Source organism: Apodemus sylvaticus, chromosome 7 (assembly GCF_947179515.1).
Source record: "Apodemus sylvaticus chromosome 7, mApoSyl1.1, whole genome shotgun sequence".
Lineage (NCBI taxonomy): Eukaryota > Metazoa > Chordata > Mammalia > Rodentia > Muridae > Apodemus > Apodemus sylvaticus.
Window position 1 is genome coordinate 100584193 of NC_067478.1, and position 16827 is coordinate 100601019.

The following is a 16827-nucleotide window of genomic DNA, read 5'->3' on the forward strand; positions in this document are numbered from 1 at the left end:
GTTTCTCCTTCTGCTACCTAGATTATATGAAGACAGAAACAAATTTTATAAATACACACACACACACACACACACACACACACACATATATATATATGGTAGTTAGTCAATTAATCAAAACAGAAGAGAAAATACAATAACACACAAAAGAGGCCAGGCTTGGTGGCAGAGACATGAAATTCTAACTATTTAATAGGTTGAGGCTGGAGGATCACAAGGTCAAGACTAGGATGTGAAGATTAAAGGGACCCTGACTCAGGTTTTTTAGAAAGTATAAAAATGGCTGGAGGTTTATTGCTCAGAAGCAGAACATTTGCCCAGCATGCTTGAGGCTCGATCATCAGCACTACATAAAAGAACGAAAAAGGAAGGGAGGGGTCAAGGGAGGAAAGGGAGATAGAAAAGGAGATTTGTTAGATCTTGGAGAGATTGACAGGATTCAGAATTAATCTCAATACCTCTGAGATGGGCACTGGAGAGATGGATGGACGGTTGAGCAGTTAAGAGCACATACTGCTCTTGCAGAAGACGTAGTTTCAGTTCCCATCACCCAAATCAAATGACTCACATCTTCCTATGACTTCACCTCTAGAGGACTCAACAAGGCTAATGCAAACACACACACACACATACACACACACACACACACACACACACACACAGCATCTTTAAAACAAAGAAACAACACTCAGAGAGACAGAGAGAGAGAGAGAGAGAGAGAGAGAGAGAGAGAGAGAGCTTATGTGAGGATTGTCATGTGGGACTTATTCTGCAAAGGTAAGTAGCTGAACTTGATGGCTGGGATGCTGCTCCCTGGCACCACCGATTTAACATTCAGCTAATGGGGCAGGCACACAAGTCCCATTAGCACAGTCTAGGACTATGTGACGGATGCCTCTCAAGCTGACATGAAGAGTAGACTCAGGCACATTTCCCCTCCCCAACCCTTCAGTGATCACTTGCATGAAGTAGCCCCGATTTCATGTTGCTTTACTCTGCTAGCTAACACAGAGGCCTTCAGACAAAGGCAAGACTGTTTTTAAGTCTTAGAAATATTTTAAAGTCTGTGCAATGTGGAGAACAACTTTTTGGAGTCAGATTTTCTTCCACCTTTACATGGAATCTGAAAGCCTAACTCAGGTCATCAGACTTTGAAGCAAGTGCTTCTAGCCACCGAGCCATCATCTCCTGTAGAGAGTTTAGCTTGTGTATTGTATGGATGTTGGTTCAAAAAAACCTATGGCCTATAGGAAAGGGTAGAATGGAAGGTGGGACATCTGGGCGGCAGAAAGGATTCTGGGATGGTGGCAGCATGAGATAGACACATGGCACCTCATCACAGGTAACCAGTCACGTGGCAGAATGCTGATTCATATAAATGGGTTCTTTTAAGTTATTAGCAAGTCAGGGAACAAGCCTAGCTATATGGCCTGGGTATTTGTAAGTATATTTTCAGTCTGGATTGTTATTCTGAGGAACTTGAGGCCTGGGAGGAAAACAGACCGTTACAATGTCACCGACCGAGAATTCTTTTATAAGACACATTCATGAGTTTGTTTGATTCTAAAGTTTTGTAGGACAGTTTCTGAATTTTCCATTTGGAAAATATAGGCACCATGTTTATAAAAGAAGTATGTTTTTACTAGGGTGAAAGAATGAAGACTCTTCAATGTGGTCACCCTACCCTCAGACAGGGATGCCTCCTAAACAGTCTCCTTATCAAAAGACATTTTGAATGTGGATTTCTTTTAACCTCTTGGAAATCAGTACATTCCATGTGGAACAGCACCCTGGGGAACCCTCCATTGGCCCTGGTCCTATTGCTATGGGTCCCAAAGCCTGCAGCTCTGAGAAGAGGTTATAGGCAATTATTACCCCTTCCTTCTACACTGGTCAAGGTGCTTCCTAGTATCCTGTCCACATGGGCCCCAAATAAGGTAATTCCTTTGGGTATCCTCCACACTTCCTCTTTGTCAGGAGGAACCTTGATATAACTCTGACCCTAAACATAGCTCAACCTAGGTTATATTTAGTTAAAACCACAAGCAGTCTAACCCTCCCATGCCTGTCCTCCTCCAGGTAGGCCAGCAGGGTGGTGTGCAAAGAAGGATTATTCGGGAGAGGGCCAATGAGGTAGTGCTAGAGGGACCTCCAAAGCCCACAAGGCCTAGCCAGAATAGCATAACAGGAAAGAACACTTCCTGGGTCATATGAAAGGGTCCCATATGCTACCCATGCAGGTACTTGTAAGCTAAACCCCACCCACACAAAAGCCAGACAGCTTCCAAAAGTGTTCTTTCTTTACCTCCTAGTTATGACCTCACATCCTTCATTACAGTCTCTAGAGGAGCTGACCTTACAAGCCAGAAGACTCCATGCCCTGCTTATGACAGATTGGCCCAGGGGCAGAGAACATGAGATCTTCATTAATGGGCCATTACCTGAGAACCGCAGAGTTTAGACAACGGTGGATGATGATGTTTCAAGGATGCCTCTAGTACAAATAACCAGAGGATGCTAATAGGACTTTTAGTTCAAACTGTGGGACTCAGCTATCTGGTAATCTTTCCAGACCAGAAAATACTTGACTTTTGAAAGATGCCTATTAAGACAATATGCTAAATGGAACTCTTGGGATTGAAACGCTGCCTCCCTTCTCAAAGTAATATTTTGTAAGTAAATCAAGCCAACTTAGAACAATCTGGTCATGTAGCAGGATCTACCATCAAATGTGAGGCTCTTCTGGACCGACCAGCATTCTTGACTGAAGGATAACCATCTTTAAGAGCTGCATATCCTCTCTCTGGAGCTGTTGGGGTAGTGTAGAAACTTAACTATATACCTGGCCTCGTCCAGCTAAGGGACGGTAGCACTTCCCAAAAGGTAACAGACCATTGTGTCTCTAAGCATCATGCAATGTCTCCTCGAGAGGAGTCCCATTCTCTGAAACTATAAACCTTCAGCAAATCCAGGATTCTTGGATTTCCATTTTATTTTCACATGAAACACAGATGATCTCATCGTTAGAGCTCCTCCGAGAGGTCCAAAGCCGAATCCCTGGCTTCCGCAGGTGTCCAGAGGCAAGAAGAACCGCAGAGAGGCTGGGCGGGTAAGGGAAAGGGAAGGAAGCAGGGAAGAGAGCATCACTCACCGCCACTGCAGGGTGAGGGGCAGAGAATGTGCAGAGGCTGCCCACGGTGGGATCCACATAGTGGCTCATTCTGTTCTCCACACCTGTGCAAGAGAAAACATTGGCTGAGCTTGTGGCTGCACACGAGTGTGGGGACATTAACCCCTAAAGGCATCTGACGTAGACCTTCCCAGCAACCATCCTGTTCACTTCTTTGTGAGGCAGAGAAGTAAACAGAATTCAGAAAGCTGGGTAACCTAAGCCAGGGACACGGTGGGACAGGCCCCAACGACAGCCAACTCACACGGATAGCAGATCATGTCTGTGTGCTGCAGACACTGAAGACACTGACAGGGTCCAAACCTTTTATAGAATTTCCCGGCATCCATCCATGTTTGACATCTCCCCAACCCCACCCAGACCTGTCACCCAGCAAGAATTCCACATGGAATAAATGAATTACTGATAAAAGAAGATATAAAGACTGTCTTAGAGGACAAAGAAAGGAAAAAAATCTTACATGAAGAGACCCCCCCCCCAATCCAAGGCACAGAGCCACTTTCTAAAGAAGACTGGACAAATTCATCTCCTATCAAGAGAATGGCTCGAAAATAGTTCTTGTTGAGAGCTATTATCTCTGCTGGAAGTCTGAAATGGGAAGAATGTTCAGGGAACATTCTGACTTAGAGGGATTTTCCAGCAAGCTACTGGTCACCAGGAAAATTGTTGATATATCAAACATTTCTGCTGAGTGCCCTGAAGAGTGCAAAAGTTCACACACTTTCATAAATTCAATGCTATACATAAAAATATGCCTCTCTTGAACGATCGAGAAGATTACATGCCTAGGCCAAATTCGTTCAGAGGCCAAATTCCTATTGTTAGGAAGTGACTTTTAACCGCCCCCTCCCCGCCCTCCCTCCCCCCTCCTGTTGTTTGTCCAGTTGCTACCCCTCCCTCCCCTGCCCCCTCTTTCCTGTGTATACTTGCATCAATCAAACTATTTCAAGAGAACATAGCAAATAGAGAGATTGGTTTCATGTTCAATTTGCAGTTCTAGTTCCCTATGTCGATAGTGCCAATGACATAGCTATTTATTATGTTCACAGGGCTGTATTCACAGGATAGGTTAACTAGGCTGGGCAATACACCATTCTATTCACTAAAGGCCTCCCCAGCTGAGCTACAGTATCCTCTGGGTGAGAAATATGAGCTTTTAAGGCAGAACTTAGCCTACACCTGTGTCGACTTTTGCTTTGAAGTATTTTACCTTATTAAGATGCCTTTCCTCCTCAAAGTAGAATATAGTGTAAATAACATTAACAAGAAACAACAACAATAACAAAATAGTTAATAATCAGTTAACTAAGATTTCTAGGTTATGCTAGTTAAGATTTTATTCTTGTTCCTGTTGCAAAAAAAAAAATAAAATGAGGCTAGGAGGAGCTCTACAGGAGTAATGCTGAACATGTAAGAAAGATCAAGGGCGGCCATCCAAGAACACTGTCACCACCTATTTATTGTCTGTCCAATGATTTTGCTGAAATTGCTGTGCTGCTCCACGACTCTGGCTTTGAGCTGGACACTGAGCATGGACTAGGAATTAGATCTACACAACCGAGACCCACATGGGCCGATCTCAAGCAGGTGTTGTAGAGATTGTATCCAGTTGCTCAATGGCCCCTCCATCTCTGAAGCATTCTCTGTTGCCGATTTTTGGTTTTGTTTTAATCTGAAAATTAAGTTTAAAGGCCTTAACGAGTCACTCTTAAAATGTATTGATATGCACAAGGATGAGACTTCAAAGCTGCATTGAATGCCCTACATTGAAAATGGCTTACCATGATGAGAGTGCCGGAGGAGAAGCTGGCCAGCCCTCCAGGGGCCTAAGGATGGTTTGTGTCTTTTCGCTGCAAATGTCCAGGCAGGAGGGAATGCTACTTCCTGGGAACCATTCAGTCTTTTGATTTCCCTCCAAAACCCAGCAGAGATCCTACAGTCCCTACAGGCCTGTACTCTATCTCACAACCATACAGCAGGAGTTATTAGAAATCTATTTATTACTTCAATAATTATTCTGCTCCCTCTATGTGTGATGCAATGTGCTGGACCCTTGAGACATACTAGTAAACAAAACAGAGATTCCTGACCTCCTGGCTTTTGGCTTCTAACAGAGTCAGGATGAGAAAGCTGAGAAAGATAGTCTATGTCTTCAGCAGTAGAGAGATTTGTTCCCATGGAACTGTATTGTATTGTGATCAGTAGTTCTCCAAAAATATGGAAAACTTAAGCAGCGGTTGGTTCTGTGGGGTACAGGGAATAGAAAATTGCAGAAGATTGAAGAGAGAGGTTTAACCACATGGCCCTATGAATCATTTGGACTCCCCCAGCGGCAAAAGACCTTCACCCTTCTGCATGTGCAGGACATATATACATCTGCAAGAAAAAGAACTTTGTGAATTGGCAGTATCGTGCTTGGAGCCCAGCTCAAAGACAAGAAGAGTTTCTGTCTGCCAGCCAGACAACACTCCCCTTCATAGCAACACACTTAGAAAAAGGTCCAGTGGAAACATGTTTTCTCTTCCAGTTGACGGAGGGAGGGAGGAAACCTCTGGCCGAACATCTGGTGCATTCTGTGTTGGCCCATACGCTCCACAGCATGAATGACACTTCCCTTGGGGAAAAGCCCTTTGCCCAGGGAGGAAACTGAAGAGAGGGAGTTGCCAGAGATCTCAAGGGCTCTCATCACAGGAAATAACTCTGGGACAGAAACGGATTGCTGCTTTATTATTTTTTTGGAGAAAGAAAAAAAGAACCTGCCCCTTTTCCAACTTGCGGATTGTGACATAGAACAGCTGCTTGAGATCTAACCCTTTCTGAAGATGCAAAAGGGTGTGTGTGTGTGTGTGTGTGTGTGTCTTCTTTCTCCTCTTGGCTCTTTGGCCAACAAGAACTCCCTCCCACATGACTACTTGAACATCAGCTGGACCTGAACATCTTGTCTTGGCTGTGCACATGTGTATTACCTAAATAGAAAACAACTGTCTGATTTTAAGCCTTCCTCTCTAGTTGAGAAGCAGCCCTGAGACCTGTCTCAGTGTGGAAATGATGGGAACATGTGGGAACACTGAATCACTCCGAGCTGAATTCGCTTTTCCTCAGTGAAATCAGCACTGCCCAATTAGCAGAATGGGTGCTTTCAAAGCAAGGCTGCTAACCTCAGATCCCCCACCTTCTATTCTCCCTGCAAGTCCACAGCCCCTGCTGTATCTTCCACTCAACTTCTCTCTCCCCTGCCCTACTTTGGTTGAAATGATTCTGGAAATGCCCCTTGCCTTTAGTTTCCCCCAAGAACTGCAAGCCCTGTGTATCTTGAAGGCTTTAGGCTGATGTCAGACCCCAGTGCTTCCCCCCACCTGCCCCTGACTCGACCACTCTTCACCCCATGGGGGGGAGGGCTAGTTACTCCTTTCCAAAATTCTTCCGACGTATTATCCGCCTATTGTTTGCACGTTATCACACCGTTCTACCAACATCTGCTTCTATTTATCTCTCCCACTAGATCCTCAACTAGATGAAGGTAGGTGATCTGCCTTTTTCACTTTGCATGACAGAAACTCGATGTTTTAAAACCTGTGGGTAGGTGGACAGATAAACAATCCTCATAAACTGAAACAGGGAAGAGATGGATCAGCTGGGGATGCGTTTGTTTTACAAAATCGGAGGTTCTGCACAGATTGCAAGTTTGGATAACGGTTACTTGAAATGAGCGTGCTCCAAGGCCATCTCTAAGCAGAAAATACTTCTTCATATTCGCGGCACTACGTGTTTCAGGTTGTCTTATCTATCAAACCTTTTCCCACTGCCCCATACAAGCAGGCACGCCAGGCACTTGGTCATGTTTTTCCCCTCAGGAGAAATCAAGCTCCCCAGAGCATGATTTAATCCACCCTTTCACCTCACATCCCTGGGTTCCCGCTGAATCTTACCACTTGGTTGCTATGCAAATATCTGCTGAAGATTAGCATCTAAATTAGAAAACCTGTGCTTTAGGTCCTGTTAGTTTTTTGTTGAGGAGGAAGTCTAAGATGCACTGTCAGCTGGCCCAGTTAGATCTGACCCTGTGTCTTTTTACCTTCTTCATCCGGGACCTTAGGAACCAAGTATGATATTGATGATATCAGTTGAAAGCAAACAAACAAACAAACAAACAAACAAGTAGTCAACAGTCTGGCCTATGGGAATGTCTCATATCCAATGTAACTCTTAAAAACTAGTTTTCTATTCATTTCTAGAAAGTGTTTGTCTTTGTAAAGTATATGGCAATTTCAAGTTCCACCTGGTCCAGGGCCCTGTAACTCCCCAATTAGCAGCAAGCAACAGGGATGCCTGAGGTCAAAGTACCTGAAGAATCTTGACCCTGGGGAGAAAAGCCTTGATCAGAGCAGAATCCAGTCCACACAGTTCTGCCCGGCTTGATCCCGTCTGTAGGTAGGGTCTCATCAGTCCAAATTTGAAATGATTGGCTTTTAGAGGAAATCTATGCCCTTAACCAAAAACCCTAGCAAACCACTCTTGACCCTCCCACCCACCTCCACCCCCATTCCTCGAGCACTTAGAGTTCTAGCTCCCAAAAAGACTGAGGCAAAATCATAGTGAGTTCATGACCAGCCTGGGCTACAGAGTGAACTCCTATTTCAAACTAAATGCATAATCTCTCCAAATGCTTAACATAGTAGCCTGCACTTATTACAAAAGCTTTTAAAACCCTCATACTCTGAAATCATTTTTCTCAAAAAAATCCTAAATTCAAAATAGAAAGTCTAGAAATTGGTGACTTCTTTTAATTTAAAGATAGCTTTCTGAATGCCAGCAAACAGTTAAATTTTTGAAAACTGAACTTTAAAAGATGTCTTTTGTTGTCTGTTATTTATATTGAGAAATCCACTGTCACTGTTAGGTTTGCTTAGTGAGATGGTTCTTTTGAATCACTTGGGGTTATTTTATAGTTAGTCCTGTTATTTTCTTCATCAACTAATAAATACCTAGATGTGGGGAAAAATAATTCAGAAAAAAAAAGTCTCCTGCAATCCTACTATCCACAGGTATACAGTATATTCACAATATATCCACAGATATATTCTGCTTTTCCCCATTGATATTTGATATAAGGCAATGAGTATTTTTCTGTCAGTGAGTACTGTTTTCTCTTAAGACTGTAAATACATACAAATACTCTGGGTCTCATACACTTAGCCAACATTATATTGTTACTGCCATTTTTTTAAGATGGGGTCTTTTTATATAGCCCAGGCTGGCCCGGACTTTCCTATGTACCCCAGACCAACTAATGTTGACAAAGAAAAGAAGTCTGTACATGTGGTCAAAGCTGATGTAACTTTTTCCTGAATATTCTCAATGTTTGGCTAGTTGCATGGAAACAGGGGTGTGACTATGGCATCCACATGTGTCCTGAGCACCGTGGCCACCCTGGTTTTCCTTTTGTAAATGACACTGAAATCCAACAAAGTATGATACTCTGCTATCATCTCCCCTGGAGTCATGAGGTACCTGAGAGAGAGACTATGTCTTTCTAAGTGGCACATACCAATCATACAACCTGCATTTGTTGACTGGGTAAAAGAACATGTTAGGGTATTTCCAAAAGGTTGAAGATCTCACAGGGCGGTGGTGGCGCACGCCTTTAATCCCAGCACTTGGGAGGCAGAGGCAGGCAGATTTCTGAGTTCAAGGCCAGCCTGGTCTACAGAGTGAGTAGGAGGATAGCCTCCTACACAGTTCCAGGATAGCCAGGGCTACACAGAGAAATCCTGTCTTGAAAAAACCCAAAACAAAACAAAACAAAAAACAAAGGATGAAGATCTCTCTAGGATAAAACTATCACATACATATGTGTGTGTGTGTGTGTGTGTGTGTGTGTGTGTATGTGTGTATACATATATATATATATAAAGGACACTTAAAATGTTGACTACAGATAATATTGTATTTATTTCTAATCTAATTAATGTACTGCACTATTTCATCTATGCAGGTATCTTCTTGAACTGTTAGCACAAGGAAAGCTACCATGGCCAGTTTTCTAAAAGCTCAAATTTAAGAGAGCTCATATTAAATAATAGACTATCCTGGGGGATAGGGGGTAGGCAGAGGTTCTCAACCTGTATGTCATGACAAGGATTGCCTAAGACTATGGAAAAACACAGATCATAACAGGAGTGAGATTACAGTTACAAAGCAGCAGCTCAAGTCATTTACAGTTGGAGGTCACCACAACATGAGGAGAAGTATTCAAGGAACTGGGAGGGCACTCACAGTATTACAAGGTTTGAGAGCCATTGAGAGGCAGACTGAAAGTGGGTGGTTAGAGCTGCGAAGATTGAGTGACCCTCATTTTCTTCATTAAGGACTGCAGAGTCATGGAAGTAACTATATTTTCCTACTTTAAAGGCAGTGTTCTGAATTACATGTGTTGCGCCCTCCTTCTGCATCTTCAACACTCACCCACTCTTTGACAAAGCTCAGAGACAGCAAGTACTAACTGCAGCACAATCAGCATGTCTTCTCTTTCTCCCATGTTCCTGGTAATTATCCCGAACTCTCTCTAAAACAAAATAGCTCATGCCTATCTATTCTTCTGCCTCCAAATTTTCTAATTAAGCTTGGCATTGTCAAGACCTATATGAATGCATGTAACTAATCTTTCTTATAATACTAAAATGAACTCATTCCATTATGACTTTATCAACATATATTCTTTTGCCCTTCAGAGAGACAGCTCACTAATATCTTCCTTCTATAAAGGACTAAAGAGTGATTAAGGGGGCTACAGATGGCTTCATGGCTAAGAGTTAATACACCTCTCACAGAGGACCTGAGTTCAGTTCTTAGCACCCATATTAAGCACCTCCCAATCTTATAACTTGTCCCCAAGGTATCTGATCCTTCACTGAATTTTGCAGGCACCTGCCCCTCTGCCAAGCCACATACATGAGCATACACTTTAGAAATAATCTTGTAATGGGGGCTTTACTCTAGTACATTATGGGGCTAGGAAATAAGGAGTGCTTCACAGATGATGTTTGAATTTCATCTTGGATAGAAACCCTGTAGCTGCAATGCTGTGTCACAATCAATTGTCAACAATAGACAGAAAGGTTCTGCTGAGCTCTGAGAGCCTCCAAATTCCACTAGGCCAATGGGAACTGTAGTCTTTGAAGCATGTCAGAAACTAGCAATCTACTCCCCCTAGTCACTGAGCTTGCATGTGAGAGTATGTCATAAGAATGGTGGCCCTTGGTAATAAGAAAATTGCACTGAGAATATTGTTCTTCAATTCTGTGTGAAACCATGAAAAACAACAACTTTGCCTTCGGATGCACTGTGGCCAACATTGGCCATGACAATGAATAAGATTATTCTATGTTTCAAACCTGGAAACAAAGAAGAGTCTGGAAGAATGATGTTAACTCCTCCTTTATTCTCCACCATGGATGTATTAAAGGTTGGGGTTAAACAGATCCTTGGCCAAGTCAAACTCAAAAGAAGAATTATAAGACAAGACTGTCAACTTTCAGCCAATGCTTGCCGCTGAAAGAAATTCTCCAAGAGTCTAGAACCTTAAATAATTTCTTTTCAATCCATGGTGTGGCCTACATTTACAATCCAGAATTTATAATGAGTCTTTGCTTCTCAGAAGATCTCAACAAAACAGAAAGGTCATAGAAAGACCGGGGGACTGGATTGTTTTAAACGTACGCCTCTAAAATGGAATTAAAAGACACCAGCCGACACGGATCGCTCAAATCTGGCAAGCAACTTCTGGGACTATGTCTAATTGTGATTTTTCATGGTGGGGTTTCATTTGTTTTATTGCCCAGATTCTAAGGTTCCAATTTCCCAGTGTAATGCTAAACAGCTTGCTGGCATTTTGCTACTAAAAGGGGTTTTTGCAGAGTCAATGAATTTTCGACTCAGAAAAAAGAATCAATCAAATCAGCTCATTTTTATTTCAATAAGCCAAGGCCAAAGAGCTGAGGTACCCAGAAGAGCTTCGGAGTTGCAGGTTGTGTGTGGGCGTTACTCTCCTTCCGAGTGCACCATTCATTGCTACAGACTTACTTTTCCTCAACCATAAAATGAAGACAAGAATACCAACCCTTTGAGGATTGCTGAGGAGGCATATGCAAAATATAAGGATTTAGCTGTTTTATCAACAGTACCTGGCATTCACTGTTAGTAGTAAAGATGGGTCTTAGTAGTATTATTACGTTAGTAGTATTTTTACAGCTCAAGGTAGCAGAGGTTGCCTATTTAAGAATGAGGTGTAATGTGCTTGTCTTTAACCCCAGGATGCAGGGGCAGGCAGATCTCTGAGAGAACTAGGCAAGCCAGCAGTGCCCAGTGAGGCCCAGTGAGGCTAGCAGTGCACAGTGGTGAGACCTCGTCTGAGAAAAATAGACAGAGAGAAGTGGGCTGTGTGGAGACCTGCAACCCCATGATCCAAATCTTCACCTCTTTTTCTAAAGACTGACATTTAAGTCATAAAAAAAAAAATCCCTTTCATAATCATAGCCTGACTGTCCTTAGTAGAGAATTTTCACAAGACAAAAGAGGCACAGTTTTCAGTGAATGCCTGGCATCCTGTACCATTGCTATGCATACACCCAAGAAGCAAACCTATTCTTACAGGTCCAACAGAGCTCGTGCAAAGACTGCAACTGCAGTCACATAAACCAGGAACTACTGCAGATTCCTGAATTGAATATACACTCACACACACACACTCACACATACACACACATACACACACACACATATACACTCACACACACACATACACACACACATATATCTTGGTACATATACACATGCACATATACACATGTGCATGTTCATAGACATAGATTTGTATGTATACATGCCAGGCACATATATATGTATATATGCATATATATATATATACACACATGTGTATATGTATACATGTATATATATGTGTGTGTATGTTTATGTGTGTTTATATATATGCCAGAATATCTGTATGTATATGTATATATGCGTGTATGTATATGTACATGTTACATGTCTATGTATATTCATCTTTTGTGAGCTAACAATTATAGGAACTGGCTATAAATAAAGGCAAGTTAATAGGCTGCTCTCAAAAGCATTGAAAGGGTTCATATTTGTCTAGGACTTCCACATTTATAGCTGTTTTTGCCTTTGATTTGGGGCAGTGCCACCCAATGAAGTGCACATGAATCTGAATCCCCCAGTTCTAGTTACAAAACAGCTCCAGGCCACTAAGATGACTATGTCAGGACGAGGCTGCAAGTCTACGGACCTCACCCAGGAACATACTGGACTCACCTGATTACACTTAGGAAAACTTTTACTAAGATGAAAACATAGGAAGCAGAGTCACCTGGGAAATAGAAGCAAATGCTTCGCCCAAGGCTGAGCAGAGGTCTGTGTATCTTAGGTCCAAGGCACACCTGGCCAAAACAAACTGTACAGCTCAAGAGAGACTCTGAGTCTCCCATGCCAAAGCATGGCCGAGACTTCTGTCTTTCCCAAGAAACATGACTAGCCCTTTATCCTTTTATAACCTTAAGGAACTGAAGCCCTGAGGATCCTCAAGGCCAGGAATTCCAGAGCAAGGAGTGTAGGGAGACCTTCCTATAGGGGAGGCAGAGACTGGCAGCGGGTCTTGTTACATCCACAGGAGTCGTCTAAGGATCGTCACCCAGAGGCACCAAAAGGTGGTTTTGAAAGACTCAAAAAAGCCTTTAGAAACTCTTTAAAATATTTCTGCAAATGTTTGTGCTCCTAAAACTCTTTCAAGTAAAAGCAAAAGAAAAAAGAAGAGAGAGAGAGAGAGAGAGAGAGAGAGAGAACCTTATTTTCCCCATGAGTGATAGACTCCTGACATTGCTACTCAAAGTTCCCTCCTTTACTCAAATCAAGAAGTGCTGCCCCAGCTTTCCCTGGAGTTTCTGGAATCACACCTGCACTATGGATACAGCAAATTCACCATCTTTTGCTCTAAGGAGAAAAAACATATTATCTCAAACATCCTTTCCTTCCTCTGCTCAAGATACAGTTTTGTTTTGTGTCACTTGAACTGAGAAAATATTCATAAACTCTAAATATTAAAATTGTTTCATGTTTTATTTTCAGCCTTCCCCCACCCAGAAAATATTTTCTAAACTAAATAATGTAAAATGTAAAATGTGTATGTATATATTGTGTGCCCTTCACTAAACAAGGCTGGGAACAAAGAATAATCTGGACTTAAGACCACGCCAGGGTGGTTTACTCACTTACATGATCCAGATATGCAGTTTTTTCCTCCAGAGTCAGTATCTTCTTAGTAATGAATACAAATTCATCTTTAGAAAGTGGGCCCTCTCCACATTGTCCTCCCAGAGACCTAGCAAACTCCAGGCTGCTTCTGTGCATCTTAGAGTCCTAGCTTCCTGTTATTGAAGCCAGAAGCCCAGCACTCACACTCTCTTGGTACTAGTCAAGTCTCACCAAGAGCTGATATAAATGAAGTGGCCCATGCAGAACACCTCTCTCTGAACTCTGAGAGTGCTCAGAAAGTTAGATTGCTCTCCTCTCTTAGGTGGGCAACAGTTCCTAAGAGTTCGGTGTGTTAAAAGAGACTGGAAGGCCACACCCTCGGTAGAATTAAGGAGCCCAACGAGGTTCTCCATGCCTAAGTTTTCCCAGAATTAAAGAAACAAGAATTGCTATAAATGCCATTAAATTGCTGCCTGACACATTCATGTCATTCAGATACTAAATGCTTTCAGTTTCCCATGAAGAAAAAGAGGGAGGAAAGAAGGAGGGGAGGGAAGGAGTCCCAACTTCTGGCATATACTCATCTTCTGCTTTGGGATGTCACTGAGGAATTTGAATACACAATGAGAAGAGGGTCATTGTTAGGCGTGTGTGTTTCTGTTCACTAATAAATAAAATCACAAAGCCTACACATCAAAAAAAGACAAGAGAGGAAGAAAGCCAGTTTCATCATAGAAATGTATGAAACTGCCCATTAAAAAAATGGACATCAGGTTCAACAGAACTGGAGTTAAGGGTGAGAAATTTACCAATGCACTGAGGCTGTGTGGGATCCTAGGCAGAAATCTTCTCACTACATTGTTTGGCATATCCCAACTCTTCCTTAGGAACCTGCACCCACATACCCAATTTCTTACACTATTACTCGGACTACTCGGGCCCTGTTGGCTCTTTTCTTTTTCAAAGCTCTATATACTTAGTTATAGACTCCCCTCTTCGTAAACTAGGTGGGACACTGAGAATCTCCTGTATTTTAAAGAAAATAAAGCACACTGTGTTCATTCAATAACCTCTCCTCGGTTACAAAGACAGCCTCCCATAGAGTCGGAATGCTCGTCCGCTTTCTTAGTTCCAGAAATTCAGCTCTGACACTCTTAGCTTTTGAACTTCACCATCCCTGGGAATTTGAATAGGCAATTAGAGGCATTCGCGCTCTCAGAGGATCCAAGGTCACAGACTGCCAGGTGCCAGGATTACTCCCATTTCTCCAGACTGGGCTGTGGCTCACAGCCCATCCCAGCACCTCTGGTAACTAGCACCTGGGTGTAAGGTGCCTGTGAGGGAAAGAGCCCTTCAGTAATCAGTCTGTGTGCCCCACGTCCTCAGCAGCAGGACGGAAGAGGCTGGCGGGCTGATGCCTGATGTTTGTTATTCCACTACTGATTGCTAAGTATAGAAGTTGTCAATTTACAATTAAAAGCAGCATGCTTCAAATATTAATATTAATAACTACAATGCCCGGACACATGAAAAGACCTTTTCATCTTCAAAGCACTTCTCACGAATTAACCCCTTACAGCTCTCTGGCCCGGGTTCTGGAACAGCAGGTAAATGAGAGCCACAGAGGCCACCCAGCTGCCCCACGGGGACAGAGCCTGCCGAACTGAAGAGTTTCACGCTAGGAAAAAAAAAAAAAGGCGGCGCAGTGAAACAATCCAGACCCCAGCTGATGAAAGAGTTAAAGTGTCGGTAATTTTACAAATCAAAAGAAGTGGCCAGAGGTACGTTTCAGGATCTGGATTTCCTGTTGTTTCCACCCAGTTCCATGCAGCAATACAAAGTAGGAAGGAAAACGGCTTTGGGATGGAAAAAAAAAAGGAACCTTACAATGCAATGTCATGTCATGATCTCGGCACCCAGCATCTTTGCACAGTTCACTCACAGAAAAGTCAACTTTGTAAGGTGATCACAGACATCTTTACAGTAACAAGAAGCCCCTACCCCCTTGCAAGGGGGAATTGCTGTCCCAACTCCAGCCTCCCCCAGGTACAGGTTGGGGAAAGAAAGTCCCTCTGACCTGAAGATACCCCCACGACCAACGACCCACAGAGCCTTACAAAGAATTGGTGGGCTCTTGCAGGACCGAAATCACAAAGTAGAAGAAATGATCCAATAGGCGGGCTTTTCAGAAAGTCTTGGCCGGTAGCAATTTCCCCCTCTACGAAAGCAATTCATTAACTCGCTAGTAAGAGGTGAGCAGAGCGGAGAGTAGACTTCACTAAGGATGAAAAAATAAGAAGAAATTTTCTAAGCGGCACTACAGTTTTATTTCTCCGAAAGGGTTTGCAAGGGGGTATTCAGAATTGTGAAATGTCATTTGCAAGGATCTACGATGTGTGCTTTGGGGCAGGGGGGTGGGCAGAGAAGGTGACAAGAGTCTTGATTTTTAAGCTTATCTAATGAGAGCAGGAAATAGTTTTGAAAAGTATTGTTAAACAATGGGATACGTGAATAGGCAAAGATGCAAAAAAAAAAAAAAAAAAAAAAAAAAAAAAAAAAAAAAGAGAAGCAGCTGTATCCTGAAAGTTTCACAATTTACGCTTTAATTCATAAAATGTTGGGGTGGGGAGGAAAAGTGGAAAGAAAGTTTCCGACAGAAACTCAGCGCTCACTTACTGATTTGCTGGTGAGGAATGGAGTGAGCTCCACCGAAAGTCTGCCTCTCTTGCTCGGTCCAGTCACTACCTGCAGGAATCCTCGGCTCCCCGGCTAAAGAGGATGCAGAGACCATAATACTCCTAATAGAGCTGCCTTCTGAAATGGGGGTGTGGTCAAGCCAGGGAACCAGAAGAGGCGGTATTCAGTCAGCCTTAGGCACCAGGGCAGTGGTCACCAGGGCAGGCACTGTGATCTAAAGGGGAGCTATTGGTGGCAGAGCTAAATTACACCTGATTAGTTTTATCCTTCTAGTGATGGTTCGACTAAATAGAACTGAACAGGGCCAAAGTGCACAAGGAGAGAGGGAGAAGGGGAGGGAGGGCTGAGGGGAAGAGGGTGAGGGGAAGGGGGAGGGGGAGGGGAGAAAGAGGGAGAGCTCCTTGGGAATGCAGCAGATTGGTGCTCTACTGGACATGTGACTACTTCTGCCCCACTTGGCTTGATTTTCTCAATGGGATTGTGTTCACCTAGGCAATGGATCGTGGGGCAGGGGTTCCTGTAAAACCACTTGGGGGACTGTCTCTAGCACGGATACCTGTCAACCACTTACCTGCTGAGGTTTCTTGTTACTTTTTCTTAACCTGATGTGTGAAGTATGTCACATTGGGCATGCGATGAGAAACACATCTGTAACAGCAACAAGCATCACA

The 16827-nt window shown here is 43.1% G+C and overlaps 1 protein-coding gene across 2 annotated transcripts in view; it reads right to left on the reverse strand.

Annotated features, from left to right (window-relative positions):
* Ets1 (ETS proto-oncogene 1, transcription factor) overlaps positions 1-16246 on the reverse strand; it is a 120504-nt gene extending 104258 nt beyond the window's left edge. Inside the window, exons 1-2 of one of the 2 annotated variants that reach the window (XM_052188747.1) lie at positions 16136-16246; positions 3152-3234 (exon numbers count right to left, since the gene is read on the reverse strand). In XM_052188747.1, coding sequence (XP_052044707.1) covers positions 3152-3220 — 69 coding nt within the window. In that variant the 5' untranslated portion in view covers positions 3221-3234; positions 16136-16246. The remainder of the gene's footprint in view (positions 1-3151; positions 3235-16135) is intronic. The other variant, XM_052188744.1, reaches the window with a different exon arrangement.
* Positions 16247-16827: the final 581 nt, after the last annotated feature.